We start from the raw sequence: 19,395 nt of genomic DNA, 5'->3' as shown, positions 1-19,395 counted from the left end.
CTTGTAGCAAGTGATCTATCAGCCTCCTGCTATAGGACGTGTGTGGTGATCCTCACATCTGCCTGCCATGAACTGTGATCTTTGGACTTCTCAGAACTCCTTTGGGTAATTTCTTAGATAGTGTTTCCACTATGTTCTCTAAAAGATGACACCGAGGGCAGCTTTAAAGTATGTGAACAATAATATTGAGATTCCTCATTAGTGATGAGACCAGTATTACACTTTAGAATCTGTGAACCCTGAAGACTGTGAGCGAGCACTAAATGTGCAGTATGCTGACTACTTGTCTCCCCTTCTTGCAATGTGCAGGTTCTTCTTGCAAATTGAGATTATGAAGTGCAGAGACAGGTTTCTTGGGTATCTTATTTGCTTTTTTGTCCAATTGTAGGCTGGTACATCTGGATGTTTAGTTCTAGTTTATTGTTGTAGACCTCCTGGAGTTGGTGAAATGAAGGCATACTGGCATATAAACTTCCATAACTGGCACATTGTTAGTTTTTAGTGTGTGTGTGTGTGTGTGTATATGTATGTGTGTATGTGTATATGTGTGTGTATATGTATATATATATATGTATATATATATATATATATGTGTGTGTGTGTGTATATATATATATATGTATATATATATATATATATAATATAGTGTGTGTATGTGTGTGTATATATGTATATGTATGTATATATATATAATGAAATTCAGAAAAATCGCACCTTTAACTTTTTTGGCCGGTACTACTTGATTTCTGCACTTTTTCTGCGTAATATATACACTTTTAAGATTTTTCATAGTCGTACGAGCATACCCAGTATTATGTCACTCAAAATTAGAGCTAAGTTGTATGACCGTAATATTGTACCCACATAAAACATCCAGGTCCTTGTTCTGTCCAGTTTCTTATGAAAATCAGGGATAATGGAAAATTCTACATGACAACTCGATAAGGTATAAAGCGCACTGACATAGAAAGAACTAAATGCACTAAATTTTAAACCGTTTCCCTTTTTTTTCAATTTTTTATTCCAGGACCTGATATGTAAATATATTTTCGCAAAAAGTACGAAATTTCATTTTTTTTCTAAATCCACCTCTGAGCTGTCATGGAGAATGAATTTGCATTGATGCTTTATTGATCTTAATACTAATATTAAAAGTGTGACATTTTCTTAGACACTTTTCTGCATATCTGCCATTCCGAATATGGTCGTCCTCCATGTAGCTATCGTGTGTCATGTGTGATAATATAGTGTGTAAAATCACCAATGACATGCCTGCAGATATCCGGTTAGCTGAGTGTTCTCAGTTAATCCCTCAGTATGGCCGGCTCCGGTGTCTCTGAGTAACAGGTACACTTTAATTTACATCATGCTGTAATTTAGCTGGTCCTAATTCGGGATTTATCTGTGGAAGCCGGTGGAGTGTAGAACCGCCACAAATGTGTTTTGCTGCATTTGAATCCAAAATTGTCTGCCTTTGTGTCTGAACCAGAAGTTTGATTGCCGTATCACACTGGAATTAAGAGCAGCTAAAAATACACAAGCATTTGTATCTCATTTACTGGAAATGTCTGCAGGCTTTTTCTGACACTGCAGTTTCTATTCATTGGATAAGTCACTAACATTTGGGAGCGTTCATAGAACAAGTTATAAGCACAAAAAAGCAGAATTCTCTCCAGCCTGTCACCATATAGAAAGAAACGCACTGAAATCTGGTGAAAGGTAGACAGGATTCCAGGCATTCTTGTTAAATGCTTCAGAGTGTTATTACTGTATTCACAGCGGGACGCGACAACATTTCCCCGTCTGGAATTTTATAAACAGTTGTCACATAGTGTGTGTATATCGCTATATTATCTACTTGGTGACACTGAGTAATCCCTCACCTCTATCCAGGTGTTTGCTATCATCATACTGCTCATTTTTATTTTTTTGATATTCGCATTACAGTGGAGTCTATGACTGCAATGACAAGCCTATTATATATGCATGGGTCAGAGTGGTAATCTGTTTTATTTACTGACAGTGAAGACGTCTTTATAGTTGTAAATGCCCTCATTAATAGGAGTGATATCATATAGTATGATCACCGATGCTTAAAATCAAGTATGATTCATAAAATATGTAATGGGATGCCGAAAAAGGTGTAAGGGGGTTACCTTTTCACTCAATGGGCCAATAAGAGGGTAAGACTATAGGAGATAGATATACATGTATTCACCTTTTTAAGCACAAAGAACTAACCTGATGGTCTTGTTAAAACTGGCACACGGGATATGTATTGTATTTATCAAATACCTGCGCCATTTTTTAAAAGTAACATGTTTTTTTAAAAATATTTTGGCTTCCATTGAGGCATTGACAAGTCAGCGGCAGTGAAATGGCTTATCAGTCACAACAATGTGACAAATGTATCAATTTTTATAGAATTATGGCAAAATTAATATAGGGAAGGTCAAACTCTGACCCCAATCACGCGATCCTTTAAAACAGTGTTTCTCAACCCCAGTGCTCAAGTACCCCCAACTAGACATTACTTGAGGATATCCCATAGGGAGAAAATTTATAGTAATTCCTGATGCAATGACAATAATTAAATCTTAAAGAAAATCCTGAAAATGTGACTTATGGGTATTCAACGACCAGGCGTATCCCAGATATTGTAGTTTTACCAGCCCTCAAAATGATTCCTGATAAATCTCCCAATTGCATCTACACATCACGGGTTGTATGTTCAGACACTGTCTAGCCCAAAGTACCAAGATATGCAGAAAAAAAAGAGTATTCTACGTTTTAGGAAAGATGTAAAGTTCTCCATGTGTTTTTCATCGTTCACTTTCCCACACCACATGTCGGCTGTAAAGCTCTGGTCACAGGAGCAACATGGTCTCCGTAGGTGGCACTATTCTTGCTGTCAAAAATATTGGGATAAGAGACAGAAAGAGAGCGTGAAGAGAGCCTTAGCTAATACAAGCTCTCCCATGGTGTTGGGATACAATTGTGGGTTTTAAATGAAGGTTTAGTTATTTTTATCGTTTTGCTTGGATATGTGAGGATATTCTAGTTGATCATGCCAACTAAGAGAAAACTTTGCAAAAGTATTGTCTTGTCAAAAACTTTTAATATTACAGTAACTAGTTTGCAGCCTACAGCTTTAGGTAAGTGAATGTGTTGTTAGTAGAGGGCTGTAATTATGCTCTAAAGCGTCACATAGAACTAAAAACAAATATATTTTTTGGACATCTGGTACTTAATTAATTGTTCAGTTCACACCTTTTAGGAAAATGTTATAAATCAGTTTTTTTGGACATTTTTTTGTATATTCACATGGATTAAAGAGATTTGATTAGGTGTACCACCCTGCAACTTTTACTAAATGCTAATTCTATTTTATTTTTAGGCTTTTCATAACTGTAAATGTTGCTGCATTATTGACCATCCATCATTTCCATTAAAATTCATAGACTCATATGTAAAGATTATAATTTGTTACTCGCCACCTTGTTGGGTTTATGTAGATTTTTGCAGAAAAGCAAACATGCCCCCATACTGTTGCACCATGGCATTTCATCGATACAAAGGTTCTGCAATTCAGTTATACTGTCATAGTTCTCCAAGCCTAAGAAACAAAGATCAACATGAGCTCCACTTTGTAGTGTAGTATAAGTAGGCGTACGGTCCCTGGGAGAACATCTTAGAAGGAATAGAGTTGCAGGATTTGCTTTATTTTTTAGTCTTAGATATGTAATAATAATCTTTATTTGTATAGCGCCAACTTATTCCGCAGCGCTTGTATGTGCATTCTTGTTACTTGACCAGCCAATTTCAAGTACACATAGAAAGAACTAGTGCTATCACTGTATATGATGTGTGGACCACAAAACCCTTTACAGTTGTTATGGGTGCGAGGTAAAGTTTTCCCTTGTTATTGTCTGTCACAAGTTAAACTCCTCTTCCTTGAATAGTTTTGTATAGGCAAAACAGTTGGCATGCAAACTTGGCATGCAGTTACATCTCAGGCAGATATGCAAATCATTACAGTTGTGGCGTGATTAGATGAATGGTCTTGCCACTTGAGGCTGTAAAAGTGATTCCACCCTTGACCTATAAAAAGGCTCTCGGAGACTATTTGTGTGGAGTGGACCTCTTGTGTAGAGCTTTCTGGCCACTAGACATGCTTCTGTGAAGAGATTTTACCCAGTTAACAGAGTTTGAAAGAGGGCGCATTATTGCAATACAAGAAGCTGGATGGTTGTATTGAAGAATTACATGCCATCTGTGCCATTCTGACCAGATTGTTAAAAGGTGTTGGGACCAGTGGATGTGTGAGAGCGTGCACACAAGGCAACTGGGCTCAGGAAGCCCTCAACAGACCTCCAATAGAGAGAATTGTCTGATTGACCAACAAGCATGAGTCTCCAAGTGTTTCATTGTCTGCCATCCAGAGACAGGTTGCACCATTGTTACACCCCTGTGTCTGTCGGAACCATTTCCAGGTGCTTGGCTGAAGGACATTTGGTCTCACAGTGCCCATTATGTGTACAGCCTTTCCCACACCCACTGTCACTTCTATTTGCAGTGGTGTAGTGAATGACTAAACTGGACTGCCACAAAGTGGAACTGGGTTGTCTTCAGAGATGAATCCAGGTTTCGTTTGGGCACTGACGAATCTGTATGCCTCCATGCCCACTCGTATCACATCTTACATCCAAACTAGAGGCGGTACAACAGGGTACTAGAGCCTCTATGCCCACCCATATCACATCTTGTATCCAAACTAGAAGTGGTACAACAGGGTACTAGAGCCTCCATGCCCACCCGTATCACATCTGGCATCTAAACTAGAGGCGGTACAACAGAGTTCTAGTGCCTCTATGCCCATTCATATCACATCTTGTATCCAAACTAGAGGTGGTACAATAGGGTTTCTAGAGCCTCCATGCCCACCTGTATCACATCTTGTATCCAAGTTCGTGGCGGTACAACAGGGTACTAGAGCCTCCATGCCCACCCGTATCACATCTTGTATCCAAGCTAGCGGCGGTACAACAGGGTACTGAAACCTCCATGCCTGCCCGTATCACATCTTGCATCCAAGGTGGAGGTGGCCCAAGAAGGGTACGAGGTACATCATAAATTGGTCACCATTTTTTCTTCATATGTGTAATTATTTGTGATTATTGAATTGTGTGTCATTTATTTTTTTATAATACTTGTATGTTTTTCTACTGCTGTCATTTTAAATAGCTACAAAAAAACTACAAACAAATACAATAAAAGCATGTTGCTCTACTGTAACTTGGGACAGGAATTCAAAACACAAAAAGACCCAGAAAGTTTCTTTTGACAGCGTTTATCCCTTACAATTGCTTGTTTTGTGGCTTTTCCTTCCTCTGCACTGACAAAGGTTTCAAGAACTGAGGTTGAATCTTCAAAGTGCAGGAAAGTGAATGTTGGTTTATCCTGTTGAGACAGTGGAAATCCAGCTGGCTCTGTTTAAATAACCTTGCTGTAAAGCTTCATATCCATGTGATATGTGCAGAGAACAACCCTGGTACCTTCCCTTGTCATCTTTGCTCATCACTTGGCTTTGTGTTGGTGTTAAACATGGCTCGGAGTTTTGCTGACCTGAAAATTCTCAGTCCAATTTAGTTGTTGAGCGAAAGAAGATTGATGTTCATGTTAGTGGTTTGAGCCTTACCTACGGATGTTATGTACCCTGGAAGTCCGATTATCTATGCCTACTTTGCTTCAGGCCAAGTAAATAATGTGATATTGCAGAACAGTATCAGGTTTGATAGACATGGAAAGAAGATGCTGGGATATTGATATGTGGATCACCTGAAATGCAGAAGAAACACTAAACCCAATTGTAGGGGCTGTAAGCTTGTAAAGTCCAGATAATGCCAATAACTTTTCTTTCTAGAGCCTAATGTCTACTAATAATAAAGAAGTGCCTCCTAAACTAACCTTTCCATGATGGTTTATTGATGTGTGGGGTTATCCTAGTACATTGTGTATGTATCTGTGTTTATATAGAGCTTCATTTGTCATTTACCTGTTTCTTCTGTGCACCATGATACTCTGTCATTTGGGATAAGATAGCTCTATAGCTTTACCTACCAGAAAAACCCAGAGCGCACAATGACCAACTGTTTTGCATTGCACTGTCAGCAATACTACATTGTCATGCATGTACACCATATTAATATACATCCTCCTTTTGTAAATGGGAAAAAAAAAATCACACCATGTGTTGCAATATGAGGGTGGGGACTGCGCAGACCGTAAACACTTTAGGGATGCCATTTTCAAATGGTTTACACTGATGTCTGAAAAGTGAATTAGCACTTCCACTCAGGTTAGCTTTCCTGTCAATTGTCTCCAGTAAGAAAGTCATTCTTAGACATGTTGACAGCTCACGCCATTGGAAATAAACTTGGGGACCCTCACTTATGGAGTGGATTGCGGAGATGGACCATTCAATGAGAATGGAATCCGTCACATCACATTCGAAGCTGGAGGCTCACATCAGACTCGATAACGCTATATTGATCTGGCAATGCTGGATGACATTAAGCAGAATCTTAGGTTAATATTTGACTCTCTAGCTAATATTTCACTGGACGGTATGGATAACTTTACTCTCACCCCCTACTTTATCTTTCTCTCTTTCTACTTTGTTTCTCTACTCCACCTTCTCTTCTTTCTCTCTCCTTTGTCTTTCTTTCCTCTTTTTTATGTGTTTGAAGTGTGTCCATTAACAGGTATGTTGTAATCACTATGCTTCATTGTAATACTAAAGTTTGTATGTTGGCCATAGACATTTTTGTTATGTGGTGACTAGGGATGAGCGAGCATACTCGCTAAAGCACTACTCGCTCGAGTAATGTGCTTTAGCCGAGTATCTCCCTGCTCGTCCCTGAAGATTCGGGAGCCGCCGCAGCTGACAGGTGAGTTGCGGCGGGGAGCGGGGGGAAGCAGGCGGGAGAGAGGGAGAGAGAGATCTCCCCTCCGTTCCTTCCCGCTCTCCCCCGCAGCTCCCCGCCCCGCGGCGGCCCCCGAATCTTTAGGGACGAGCAGGGAGATACTCGGCTTAGGCACATTACTCGAGCGAGTAGTGCTTTAGCGAGTATACTCGCTCATCCCTAGTGGTGACTTATCTCTTTCACTTGCTATTCTCTATTGAACTAGTGAACTGTACCCCACATGGGCTAGTAGATATTTTTACAATTCTCTTGAATCAATAAAATTTGAGTATGAAAAAAGTGGATAATTAGCATTGCTATATCTGGTGGGGGTACTAGGCTACTCTCACACATACCATCGGTAAAACACTTCGATATCGATCGTGGCACTTTGCTGTGAATTTACTTTTGTTTTTAGATGTTTTCGACTTTGATGGGTGATGAGGTGCACTAAACATAAAGAAAAAGAGCAGACAGCTCTTGAAAATCGGGGTGCTGGAAGGTGCCGTCCAGCGCCGCGATCAAGCACATGTCTGTGAGGCCCCATTGAAAATAATATAAGCGTTACACTTGAATGCCGCGGTAATTGCGGTAAACTTTACACTTAGATCTGGATTTATAGGGACTCTGTCAGCTCCTATGAGCCTCATAAGTAAAGAAAGAGTCACATAAAAGCTAACACGCTGATTATGTATTATACCTTCCCCGCCTTTCCCTTGCTGTGTGCCTAAGATGGGTAAATGAATATCAGTAAACATTCTTATTTAAATGGATGCAGTAAGAAAAATGCTCTAGAAAATAATAGCTTACAACAAATAAAAGTCAAGTGAGCTGGTAGAGTATGTAAAGAAAATTAGTGGTTTTTGGGGTTTATCTAGCCTGGAAGAGGGGGTCCAGAGAAGCAAGTATCTGTTTATCTTTGACAGAGAGGTATCAAATCATATAGATGACCTACATGTGGATGAAAAGGTAGAGACCGTCCAGTTTTGCCATGTGATGGCATACAACTCAGAGAGAACCTTTGTTTCTTCTACCAGTTCCTCCATGTACTGTAGGTGGTACATTTCCTTAAAGTGGTTATACAAAAATCAAAACATATTCCCTACCCATAGGTTAGGGGATAACTTTATGATTAGTAGAAGTCTCACCCCTGATATCCCCACCGATTTCAAGAACAAAAGTCCTGGATCCCCCTTCCTTCTCATTGCAAGCTTACTGCATCCTCCACAGCAGTGATTCCCAACCGGGGTGCCGCAAGAGGCTGCCAGGGGTGCCGTGGCTCTCAGGCTGGAAATCACGTCACTGGAAGCTAGGAGTGTGATAGCTGTCACCAGTAGTGAACACCCCTGTCACGCCCCTAGCTTTGCATTGGCGGGGCTGCAGGGAGGAAGGCGGTAGTGCAGAAGGGAGGCCGGGGGCGGTGGGGACACTCCCGCTGGCTCTTCAGCGAAGAAATCAGAAAGCCAATCCCCCCTCCAACCAGGACAGTGCAAGTGGGGTTGCCGGTGCCGAAGAAAGAAGGCCGCCAGGGCACTAGTGTCACAGCAGCTGGCAACAGGATCGAACATGCTCGTTCAGAGCAATTAGTCGATCGAGCATCGCTTTTTTCGAGTAACTGCCTAATTGGGCAAAAAGATTCAGGAGGCGCCGGGGGTGAGCGGGGGGGTTGCGGTGGGGGGGAAAGAGAGAGCGCTCCCCCCTGTTCCCCCTTGCTAACCCCCACTCCACCCCGCCGCCCCCCGAATCTTTTCGCCCAAGTAGGCAGTTACTCGAAAAAAGCGATGCTCGATCGCTCATCTCTAGTAATGTTGTTTCTTGTGCTTTGTACATGATAGGAAATGTGTGATATAAGAGGAATGCTTTAGTCCAATCAGAAAGTAAGAAAGACCGGTTCACCTCTTCTTTATTAAATAGTTTTATGTAGTTCACTTGAGGAAAATAGAGAATATGGAATTCTTGAATTTTATTCAAAGTAATCTAAAACCCAGCAGGATTTTTAAGGCAGCTGAGAAGGCGCAAAATCGTAAAGGGACACATAAGTGACTTTTATTTTTTATTGTTTCCCTTCTTCCACAGCCTTCCCTAGATCTAGCCTGCAGCTGTGGTTTCTTTTACCTTATCCACTTTTGTTCTTTTCTTTGGCATCTTTATAATTTCATATATCCTGGTAGTCCCATAATGAAAATAGGAGGTTTTTATTTAAAGGGGTTATCCCACCCAAATCCACGGGATAGGCAAATAAATAATTGCTCTCTGAGAGTTAAACTGCTGGAACGCCTTTACAATCATGAGAGCAGTGCAGCCTGGGTGAATAGAGCAGTGGAGTGCATGCATGACTATTGTTACATTCATTTCTATGGGGCTCCTTGAGATGGCTTGAAGGAGCACTAGGCTGTTTTTCTAGACAGTGAATGGAGCGATGATCACACATGTGCACTGCTCAGGTGAATTGGGGTACACCATTTTCATAATTGCAGGGGGTCCCAGCAGATGAATTGTCATCAATCATTTATACCTATTCTATGGGTAGGTAATAATTTTGCAGGACAACTCCTTCTAACAACTTTTTTTTTCCCATTTGAAGCCTCCTATACATTACTTTCTTGTACTAATATTGTAACCGTTTCAGCGGTTTACCAATCTATTGCACTGATATAGGAAGTGGTGCATGCCCTGTTAAGGAATATGGTTCGGATTTTACCCTTTCCAATCCAATGTCTGACATCTTCCTACATTCCCATTGAGGCTTGTATATCTCCAATGTCAGAAAACGTCCAACAGGGTATTCTTACCGTCTATTGCCAGCCACTCCGCTGTAGGAGGCTCTCCGGCGCACACACACTGGCTTTAGCCAGCAGATAGCATCGTTGTATTACAGCAAAAAGTGAAAGCCTATTAGGAAACTCTGCATCCAAAATTGGATTGGAAAGGGTTAAAACACAACATTTTCATAAGCTTCAAAACTATAGCGTCTGACTTTTTACCTACTACCATTAGATGGTATAAAAGGATTTTGAAAGCTGCACGGCATGTTTAAATCTACAAGATAATTGTTTCATTATTTGCATTATATGTGGGGATGATACATTGTTAACCCCAATTCCAAAAAAGTTGGGACGTTGTGCAAAATGTAAATAAATGTAATGAAAAGAAGAATTCAGTGATTTGAAAATCTGATATAACTACATTTAATTCAGAAGAGAGCATAGATCACATATTGGAAATAGACTGAGACATTTTTTCTATTTCATTATAAAAAATTTTTTGAGCTAATTTAGAAATTGATGGCAACAAAACATCTCCCGAATTGGGCCAGGGCCATGTCTACCATTGTGTAGCATCTCGTCTTCTTTTTACAACAGTCTGTAAACGTCTGGGAAGTGTGGAGACCAATTACTGATGTGATGGATACATAATGCGGTTTAGCATTGTCTTGCGGAAATATGCAAGGTCTTCCCTGAAAGAGACATTGTCTGGATGGGAGCATGATTTGTTTTAAAACCTCTATATACCTAGTGGTAAGCATTGATAGCGCCTTTCAAGATGTGTAAGCTGCCCATGCCATAGGCACTAATGTTAACCCCATACCATTAGAGATGCAGGCTTTTGAACTGTGTGCTGATAACAAGCTGGATGGTCCCTCTGCTCCTGAGTCCTCAGAACAAGTCATTCGTGGATTCCAAAAAGATTTCAAATTTGGATTCATCTGACCAATGCCAGCAACCCCTGCAGTGATTTTTCAGGGAAGGGCTTTAAATATAAGCTCTTACCTGAAAATCATTCCTATCTGGTGTAAAAAATAAATACTCACCTCTTTGCCGCTGCCAGGTCTCAGGCGCGTCTAGCCGCTCGGGTCCCGTCACTGTAATGAAGTTCTTTCAGCAAGCGGGTATCCCCACCTGCTGAAAGGGCTGTATCTGATTGGCTGAGCGCTCAGTCAATCACAGGCAGCACTCAGCCATTCATTGAATGACAGCTGAGCGCTGCCTGTGATTAGTCACAACGTTCAGCAATCACAGGCAGCGCTCAGCCATTCATTGAGCGCTGAGCCAATCAGACGCAGGCTCTTTCAGCAGGCGGGATACTTGGAACACACTTGGAATTTATAGGGCTTGTCCAGGGCAGAACCATTTTCCAAAAGCTGCTTACCATAAAACAAATCATGTTCGCCTCACATTATCCTGTCCTGTTCCTGTCCAGTCCCTTTCTGCTCTCCTTTCATGCTGCAGCAGTGATGATGTTCGGAAGCAGGGACATGTAAGCACTGCATTTCTACACCACCTGAAGTGAGATGCTGATTGTCTGCAATGGTCACATGTTGGTGTTGATGATCTCATCAGAGCAGCAGGAAACTGAGCAGGAGGGACTGGTAATCATGTAAGGTGAGTGTGACTTCCTTTGTGAAACCCGGTGAACAGTTTTCCAAAAATTGTTTTTCCCTAACACAGTTAAAGGGATATTGTGGGCTTTTACAACTGATTACCTATTTTCAATAGTTTATTGTTGGGGATCCCCACTAATGAGCAGATTCTCTAGGCCACTATCAATGCAGCAGAGCCAGAAGTTTGCATCGGTGGTCAGTCCTGTAAGTGTTATAGATGGCTTTACTCCCATTGGACGTTGCAGTAAAAGCTGGGGGTATAATAGAAAGCATTACTCCCATTGATGTGAATGGGAGCCAAGCCTTTTTATTACACTTTAGGCTCTGATCACCAATGCACTGACACTGAGCCAGAGGATCAACTGATTGTTGGGGATCTCAAGCAGTAGACCGCCACCGATCAACTAGTGATGACTTATTCTCAGGGTAGGTCATCAATACTGAATGCCTGGAATGCTCCTTAAGGTGTTCCCTTCATTTCTATTTATGATGATTTGTTGAATGATTGGTTCATGGAGTTGACCCAGAGAGGGCACTGAGCAGGTTGTGTACTCTAATGACCTCTTTTAGAGCTGTATCTACGCCAGTATTAATGTTCTATCTACTCTTGTAATTTTAAAGGATTTCATGTTTGTATCTTATCTGTGCAGAAGTCTTTCAGCTGCAGGAAGTCATTGGCTGAACTTCCTGTGGATAACAATTATCAAATCACACACATGTCATTCAGTCTTATAGGCAGAGACATTGATAACATTGTGTAAAAGTTTTACTGCATAGGAAACCCGTTAACAGGCTGTTAACTCTCCTGCTCAAATAAGAAGAAAATAACTTTGTAACTTGACAGCAAAACCTTCATTATCCCCGGGAGTCCGTCTGTCAGTCTTTGCTGCTTCATTTCATTTTACTTGATGCCTCCTCAAAGCCTTTGGCAAAGAAAGGTTTTTATTCAATGCCCAGAGTTTTATGAATTTCTACGTCCATTGATTGTTTGCAATGAAAATAATTCTGGGATGATAAACCTTTCACATTATTTATCCTGCACTTTATTTTTTCATTATTTCCTAATGTTTTCAGTATCTCAACTAAAATAATATTGTGAACTCACATATAGGTATAGCTTCTATATATAACAGCATCCCCATCTAAGCAAAAAGGGACCCTTACAAATAGTTGCATTATTTGGGCGGCAATGGGGGTCCGACTCCTGTCAATCAGACTGCAGTCTCTACTTTGGCCTACGGTGTCACGTGGCCTTTTTGCAGATATGGTCCCTTTTAAGTAAATCTACGGTGATGTGTCTGGCATACAATGAAGAAGCCCATTCAAACAACCGATTAGCAGGGATGCTCGGAGTGAGACTCCCCATCTATTTGTACAATAGGTCCTCAATATTTAAGTCCTGGAAAATGCCTATAAAGATGAGTTTGATGGCCTATCACTAGATAGCGGTTCAACCTCCGGGACCTTGATGATCAGCACGATGAAGAGCACAGGAGTTCCTGCCAGTGCTGTTTCCCCTATGTACGCGGTTTACATATGCTTAGCTTCTTGTCCGTTCCGCCTGTTATGCCCAGCACTTAAACTCAACCTTTTTAATGGAGCACTGCAACACATTGATTGTGTTTATGGGCGATGCTCATGGGCGAGTTTGAATAAGACCCCCACTAATTACGCATTAATGGCTAGGTTTAGGGCCTCTCTGATCTTGCCCCAAAGAACCACTTGAGAAGTCAATCCCGCACACCAACCAGCATATATTTCTCGTTCCTCTTATACGAATGAGATGGTTAACATCAGAGTTTCCATCTATCCTTTTGATTGGTTTTCTGGTTTGAACAAAGGAAAAGGTTTGCATGTTTCTGATATGTCTTTGTTTCAATCACCCCCGCAATTAAAGCTCTCTGCTAATTATTTGTGTATCAGATCATAATTACATCCCATGCAGACCTAGTTTTACAGATTGATGTGAATGAAGCCAATGTATGTTTGGCGGATCTGATACAAATGGATTTGAATTGTGCATTCCGTGATTGCTATCTGTGAGGAAGATCTGTGGTAAAACGCAACCATTGAAAGGCATCTACTTTTCAATTTTCTACCATAATCGCGAGCATGAATTACACATTCCGCGAGCGGAAGAAAAATGGCAGCACGCTCTGTTTTTCCGTGTAGACGAAGTCAATGGATGTGAGTGTCCCACAGCCCATACCCAATTAACATTATGTATGAGCAGCAGAATCCCTCAGAACCAGCATAGAAAAGCCTCAAGTCTTTCTAGAGCAAGAAATGTACTATTTTCTGCTATAATTTCCCAGTTTGTGATCTTTTTTCCATGTGGAGGATATGCAGTGCATACGCTTTTATCCATGGGGAAAACTACACGCATCCGCTATCTTTAGCAATCATTCGCAATTGCCTTCTCCGATTGATCACAGGTGCGGAATCTGACCTGTTCGTGTGACCCGGCCTACCCTCTGCAAACTAAACGCCTCTTTCTTCTGCCTTCATAGTTTGCTACTATGCAACCGTATAGATGCAATGAAACCTTCAGTCCAGACTGTTAACCGCATGGAGGACTGCTTAGATCTAATACTGTACCGAACTCTCAGCTGTAAGAACTAAAAGGTTTACATGGGTTTTCAGTCTCTGGAGGCAATGGATAATTTACATTCACTGACAAAAAGTAAAGATGTTCATTAAGTAAAAGCAAGGAGAAGGTTGGTTGCTAGGGATGAGCGAGTATACTCGCTAAGGCACTACTCGCTCGAGTGATGTGCTTTAGCCGAGTATCTCCCTGCTCGCCCCCTAAGATTCGGAGCTGACAGGTGAGTCGCAGCAGGGAGCGGGGGGAAGCGGGCGGGAGAGAGGGAGAGAAGATCTCCCCTCCGTTCCTCCCCGCCCTCCCCCGCAGCTCCCCGCCCCGCGCCGGCCCCCGAATCTTCAGGGACGAGCAGGGAGATACTCGGCTAAGGCACATTACTCGAGCGAGTAGTGCTTTAGCGAGTATACTCGCTCATCCCTATTGGTTGTATAATTTTTCACTATATAACAATTTAGATTCATTTGCCTAAAACCAGAAAACCTTTTTTTAGGGCCATTTCACAATAGCGTTTTTGCTTTCCATCCAGCTGTTCCGTCATGGGAGCAGCAAAACAGAAAACGTTTGCTTTCTGTTCCATAGAAATGCATTGAAACTGAAGACCTTCTTTTTCAATCTGTTTCTAAATTTTCCATCTCCATTCCGTTTTTTTACACTGGAACAGAAACAGACCTTGTATTTTTTGCGTTGTTATCAATGGGAAACTGAAAAAATGGAAAGCAATCTGATTTTTTGGGGGGGATCTGCTGAAAAAAAGTTAATGTGAACTGAAGGCCCATTTACACGGAGTGATGATCGCTCAAAAATAGCTAAAAAGCGATTGTTTGAGCGATAATCGTTGCGTCTAAATGTTCGGGCATCGTGCACTTTTCGTGCACTGCTAGCTGATCGTTAAATTCAGGTCAACCTAAAAATCGTCCTTTGGGCGAGTGCTCCACAGTCAGTGCTGAATAGCATTGGAACAAAGAAACTGAAAGCAGATAAGGGCCCTCGGGCTAAAGGCTTCATTTGCACACTAAATTGCTATTAAGTGGCTGAGTAGCTACTTAATAGTTTATGCAAAATGCTCGCTCAAAGCTGTCACCCAAACGGTCGTTTGAGCGATCATCGCTCTGTTTAAATGGGCCTTTAGCCTTAAAGAACAGTTCTACCTTTTCATCACATTTTTACTGCACGGTCTGTCTGACAGTTCAGATTGCAGTGGTGAAAAACTATAGCACACCCCCATCTGCCCAGGAAGTTGCCCAAGGGGGCTAAAAATCAGTCTCTGCTCTTCTCTGACTTTTTAATTGAGAACAAGTGTTTCATTTTATATCTTTGTTCTAGCAAATAATTAGTTTCTTTTTTCAAGCAACCTCATGTCATTTCTGTACAAAACTTCGTACTGGTTATTTTTGGATTTTACTATATCAATTAGCTTTATTGGGAACATTATTAGCACATGTTTTGAGCAGTTTAACACATGTCAAATCCTGCATTGTGGCTCACAAAAACATATGTAGCTCATGGTTTCATTCCAAGGATGTGCTGTAACTACATGGTTATGTTGTACCGAGTGATAGTGTTATTGTCATAGTGCATTCTGGGCACAAACTGCCCTCCTGCTTAGTATCATGATAATGTTTTGGGAGGGATGCGTCCTGCAAGGCAGTTCAAATGCTTCATGCATGACCTCAACTTTATTCTACAGTGCTCTGGTCCAATGTGAAAACTTTATTAATGTTTCATTGCTAGTGCCAACACTCTCATTGCAAATCTACTCTAGTTATCAGTGATTTTAGTCTATATCTAGAAAATTGCAATTGTTCAAGACTTATATTTATAAAAAATAACCGATTGTAGCAACTACCATGTGTACCTTTTTGAAGTGATTTTGGAGGTTACAGGCAATGTTCAGTATCCACTGCCTCTGAGGACTTGTGAGCAGTAACTAAAACATTGGCCTTGCCCATGCAGCTTCATTATTACTTCAGGCTTATTTAAAGGGAATCTGTCAGCTTGATCAGGCTGTCCAAACTGCAGACATCATATTATAGAGCAGGAGGAGCTGAGCAGATTGATATGTAGTTTTATGGGGAAAGATTCAGTATAACTTGTACTTTATTCATTTATATCTCTGCACATTCTGAGCAGTGGGCGGAGCTATCAGTGATTGACAGCTATGACTACATACAGGGGCAGCTGTCAATCACTGATAGGACCGCCCATTGAACTATTCAGCTCAGGATGAGCAAAGATATAAATGAATAAACTATGAGTTACATTGAATCTTTCCCCATAAAACTGTATATCAATCTGCCCAGCTTCTCCTGCTCTGTAGCATGCTGCTTGCAATTTGGACAGTGTGTTCGATTCAACAGACTCCCTTTAAAGTAGATCTGCGAATTGAAACTCAATAATCTTTTTCCCCACTGCTGGTTTATTTGCTTAAATCTTAAAATTATCCTCTTCTTACTGTAATAGAAATCTGCTCTCCATGCTCTGTAAAAAAAAAAAAAGAAAGTGTTTATATTGTGCAAAAGTGGTCTAACCTAATAAAACCTCTATACATTTGGTATTGTCATAATCGTAATAGGCCACAAAATAAAGGTAACAATATTTATACCACACTGTGAAAGCCATAAAAATAAATCACAAAAAAACTATGGTGAAATTTCTTTTTCCCCTTGCTCCCAGCAAAAAAAATAATTTTTTTTTTAGTTATTGTATACATACCCAAAATTGGTTCCTATAAAAAATGAAGCTAATCTCACAAAATACAAGTTACACAGCTACAATGACAAAAAATAAAAAAGTTATGATCACTGAAAGACAAAGGCTGAAATTAGTTATGTCACTAAGGGGTTAAAACGGCACTTAAGGCGACTGAGTTCTCTGTCAAATACGTTTACTTAATAAATTCAAAATGTGCAATAAAGAAGTGACATTTTCAGGTGGGTTTTTCCAATTTTAAGGTGACTATTGGGGGTAAACCATTAATTCACATGTAAAATAACCAAAAAACCTCCCACAGGCATCATTTCCATTTGTGAAGGTGCAGCTATTTTTAAAAAAGCCCATGCTCTTGGAACTATATTAGAACGTTCAGTTATTATATTTTGCACCTCGTGTGGATTGTTGAATTCTCCTGTACCTGTTACGTAGGCAATGGTTCACTTTAAATAGCACTGCGTTTTGTCAATTCTGCTATAGAACGTCTATAGTAGAAGTAGAAAAGGGCTTCAAGAAGTTGCTAATAAAAAGTGCACTGCTAAACTTGTAAAAGCTTTAAAGGCATCCCACCAAAGTTGGCTCATACACAGGAAGTCTACTTTGAGTAATTGCTCAATCTATAACACAGCTGGATTAAAATCCTACGTTTTGCATATGTTTCTCAGACCTGTTTTTGTTCTTTCCCCAACAGATGATTCAGCGTGAAGCTGATGTGAAAAGTAAGGTCACCGCTGTAGCACTGACAGATTCCGTTCACAATGTGTGGCATCAGGAAGCCAATAAAACGATTCGAGAGTGGATGCGCGAGGTAATAATTTTCTTTGTGTCTTTTGTTGAGTGAAGATGCGAAAAGGAAAACATAATGGAATATTTAAATGCACATAGTAACAAGTTTTCTTAATGAAACCTCAGATTTCACCCTCTTTTCCAAAACTTTCATGCACCTAAATTTATTTGCAAGTGATGCTGCTTTTTCTTTTAGCAGCTTTATCTTCCTGCAAAAATGTAATATTGGTGGGTCTTGTTTTTTTTGTTGAAAAGATAACGGATTCCCTGGGTAATTCATGAAGCATAGTAATGGGGTGAAAACCTCCAGAATGTGCACACTTTCTGGCCTCTATTCACACCTGCTGATGAAAAGGCATATAGCTCTGCATGTAATTTCTTTAGTTTTTTCCTTCTTCCATTGTCTACCATGTATTTCTGTCTATTAAGACATGCCTGTGGAAATATCATTTACTGCAACACTGATGTATTGCAGTATATGGTAGATGCAACCAAACAATCAGAAGTTCAAGACCCTTTGAGGGACTAACAAAAAGCAAAAAGAAGTTTAAAAGAAGTTTTTCACTATTGTAAAAAAGAAAGGATACCGTGTATACTCGAGCATTAGCCGACCCGAGTATAAGCTGAGACAATAAGTTTCCCCACAAAAAACTGGGAAAACTTATTGACTCGAGTATAAGCCGAGCTATACTCAAGTATATACTAGGTAAAGACAAGCTGCTTGAATTTTCCCTGCTGTAATCCTCCTCCATCCTCTCTGCTTGGCTCTGTCAGTGCTGTGTAAGTAAGCGCTGTGATTGGATTGAGCACCAGCCAATCACAGCTGGCGCTCAATCCAATCACAGCGCTTACTTACACAGCACTGATGGCAGGGATTTGAAAGCTGAGCAGGGAGAATTCTAAAGCAGCTGGACTGGCTGTGAATGATCGACCACCGGCTGTGATTGGCCAGCGCTCAATCCAATCACAGCTCTTACTTACACAGCGCTGACAGCGGGGGATGACAGAGCCGAGTAAAGAGGACGGCGGGGAATGACAATGGAGAGAATTCAAGCAGCCTGCCGCATCTCCGCCGGAGACACAGACACCGGCCGGGAGGTGAGTATGGAGGGTTTTTTTTAGCCTTCCCTGACTTTAGTATAAGCCAAGGGGGGCTTTTTCAGCACAAAAAAATGTGCTGTAAAACTAGGCTTACACTCGAGAATATATGGTAATAAAAGTTTAAACACTCTTATCCCATTTTTATAATTTAAAATCAAAACAAGAAAATATTTGGTGTGGCTGCATCCGTAAAACTTCAGACTATGCCTTACTTGTCTGGCATGGTGAACGTTGTCACAAAAAAAAAATACACAATGCCAGAATTGTGCTTTATTGGTCACCCTGTCTGCAGGAAAAATTTTAACAAAAAGTGATCACAAAATCATATGCACTTCAAAATGGTACCAATAGAAACCACAGGTCATCCTGCAAGTAAATTACCTCTCACAGAGCTACAGAAACAAAAATTAGAGTTATATTGGTCAGAAGATGGCAGCAGAAAACATTTATTTTTTTAAGTAGTACAGCGAAAAAATTGAAAATAATTTTGGTATTATTGTAATTGCACTGACATTTTTAAAAGTGTTTCAGTATGTGATATGATACGTTAAATGGCACCACTGGAAAATAGAACTTGCCGTGCAAAAAGCCCTCTGTCCGCTAACGTCGCCAAAAATATATGGGTTGTTGATAGAATTAATTTTTTGTTTTTAAATGGCCGCATCCTTCAGAGGTTTAGGGAAAACAAATAAAGTTCTAGGGGGTTGTATTTTTTTAACAACTGGAGTACCACAAGTTAATTGTTAACAGCATGAATTGTTGTCATTGTAATACAAGGCCAGCTTAAAGTCTGCCAGAAGGGGAGCTGCTTTTTTTAGTGAAGGGAGGACCCTGCTCTCACAGCTATCATT

General features: G+C 40.6%; 1 protein-coding gene across 1 annotated transcript in view; it reads left to right on the top strand.

Moving 5' to 3' along the window:
• ARB2A (ARB2 cotranscriptional regulator A) overlaps positions 1-19,395 on the top strand; it is a 449,497-nt gene that overhangs the window by 269,888 nt on the left and 160,214 nt on the right. The window contains exon 9 of the mRNA XM_066602994.1: positions 17,349-17,465. Coding sequence (XP_066459091.1) covers positions 17,349-17,465 — 117 coding nt within the window. The remainder of the gene's footprint in view (positions 1-17,348; positions 17,466-19,395) is intronic.

This window comes from Eleutherodactylus coqui, chromosome 5, assembly GCF_035609145.1.
Source record: "Eleutherodactylus coqui strain aEleCoq1 chromosome 5, aEleCoq1.hap1, whole genome shotgun sequence".
Lineage (NCBI taxonomy): Eukaryota > Metazoa > Chordata > Amphibia > Anura > Eleutherodactylidae > Eleutherodactylus > Eleutherodactylus coqui.
This window is presented reverse-complemented; position numbering and strand designations above follow the sequence as displayed.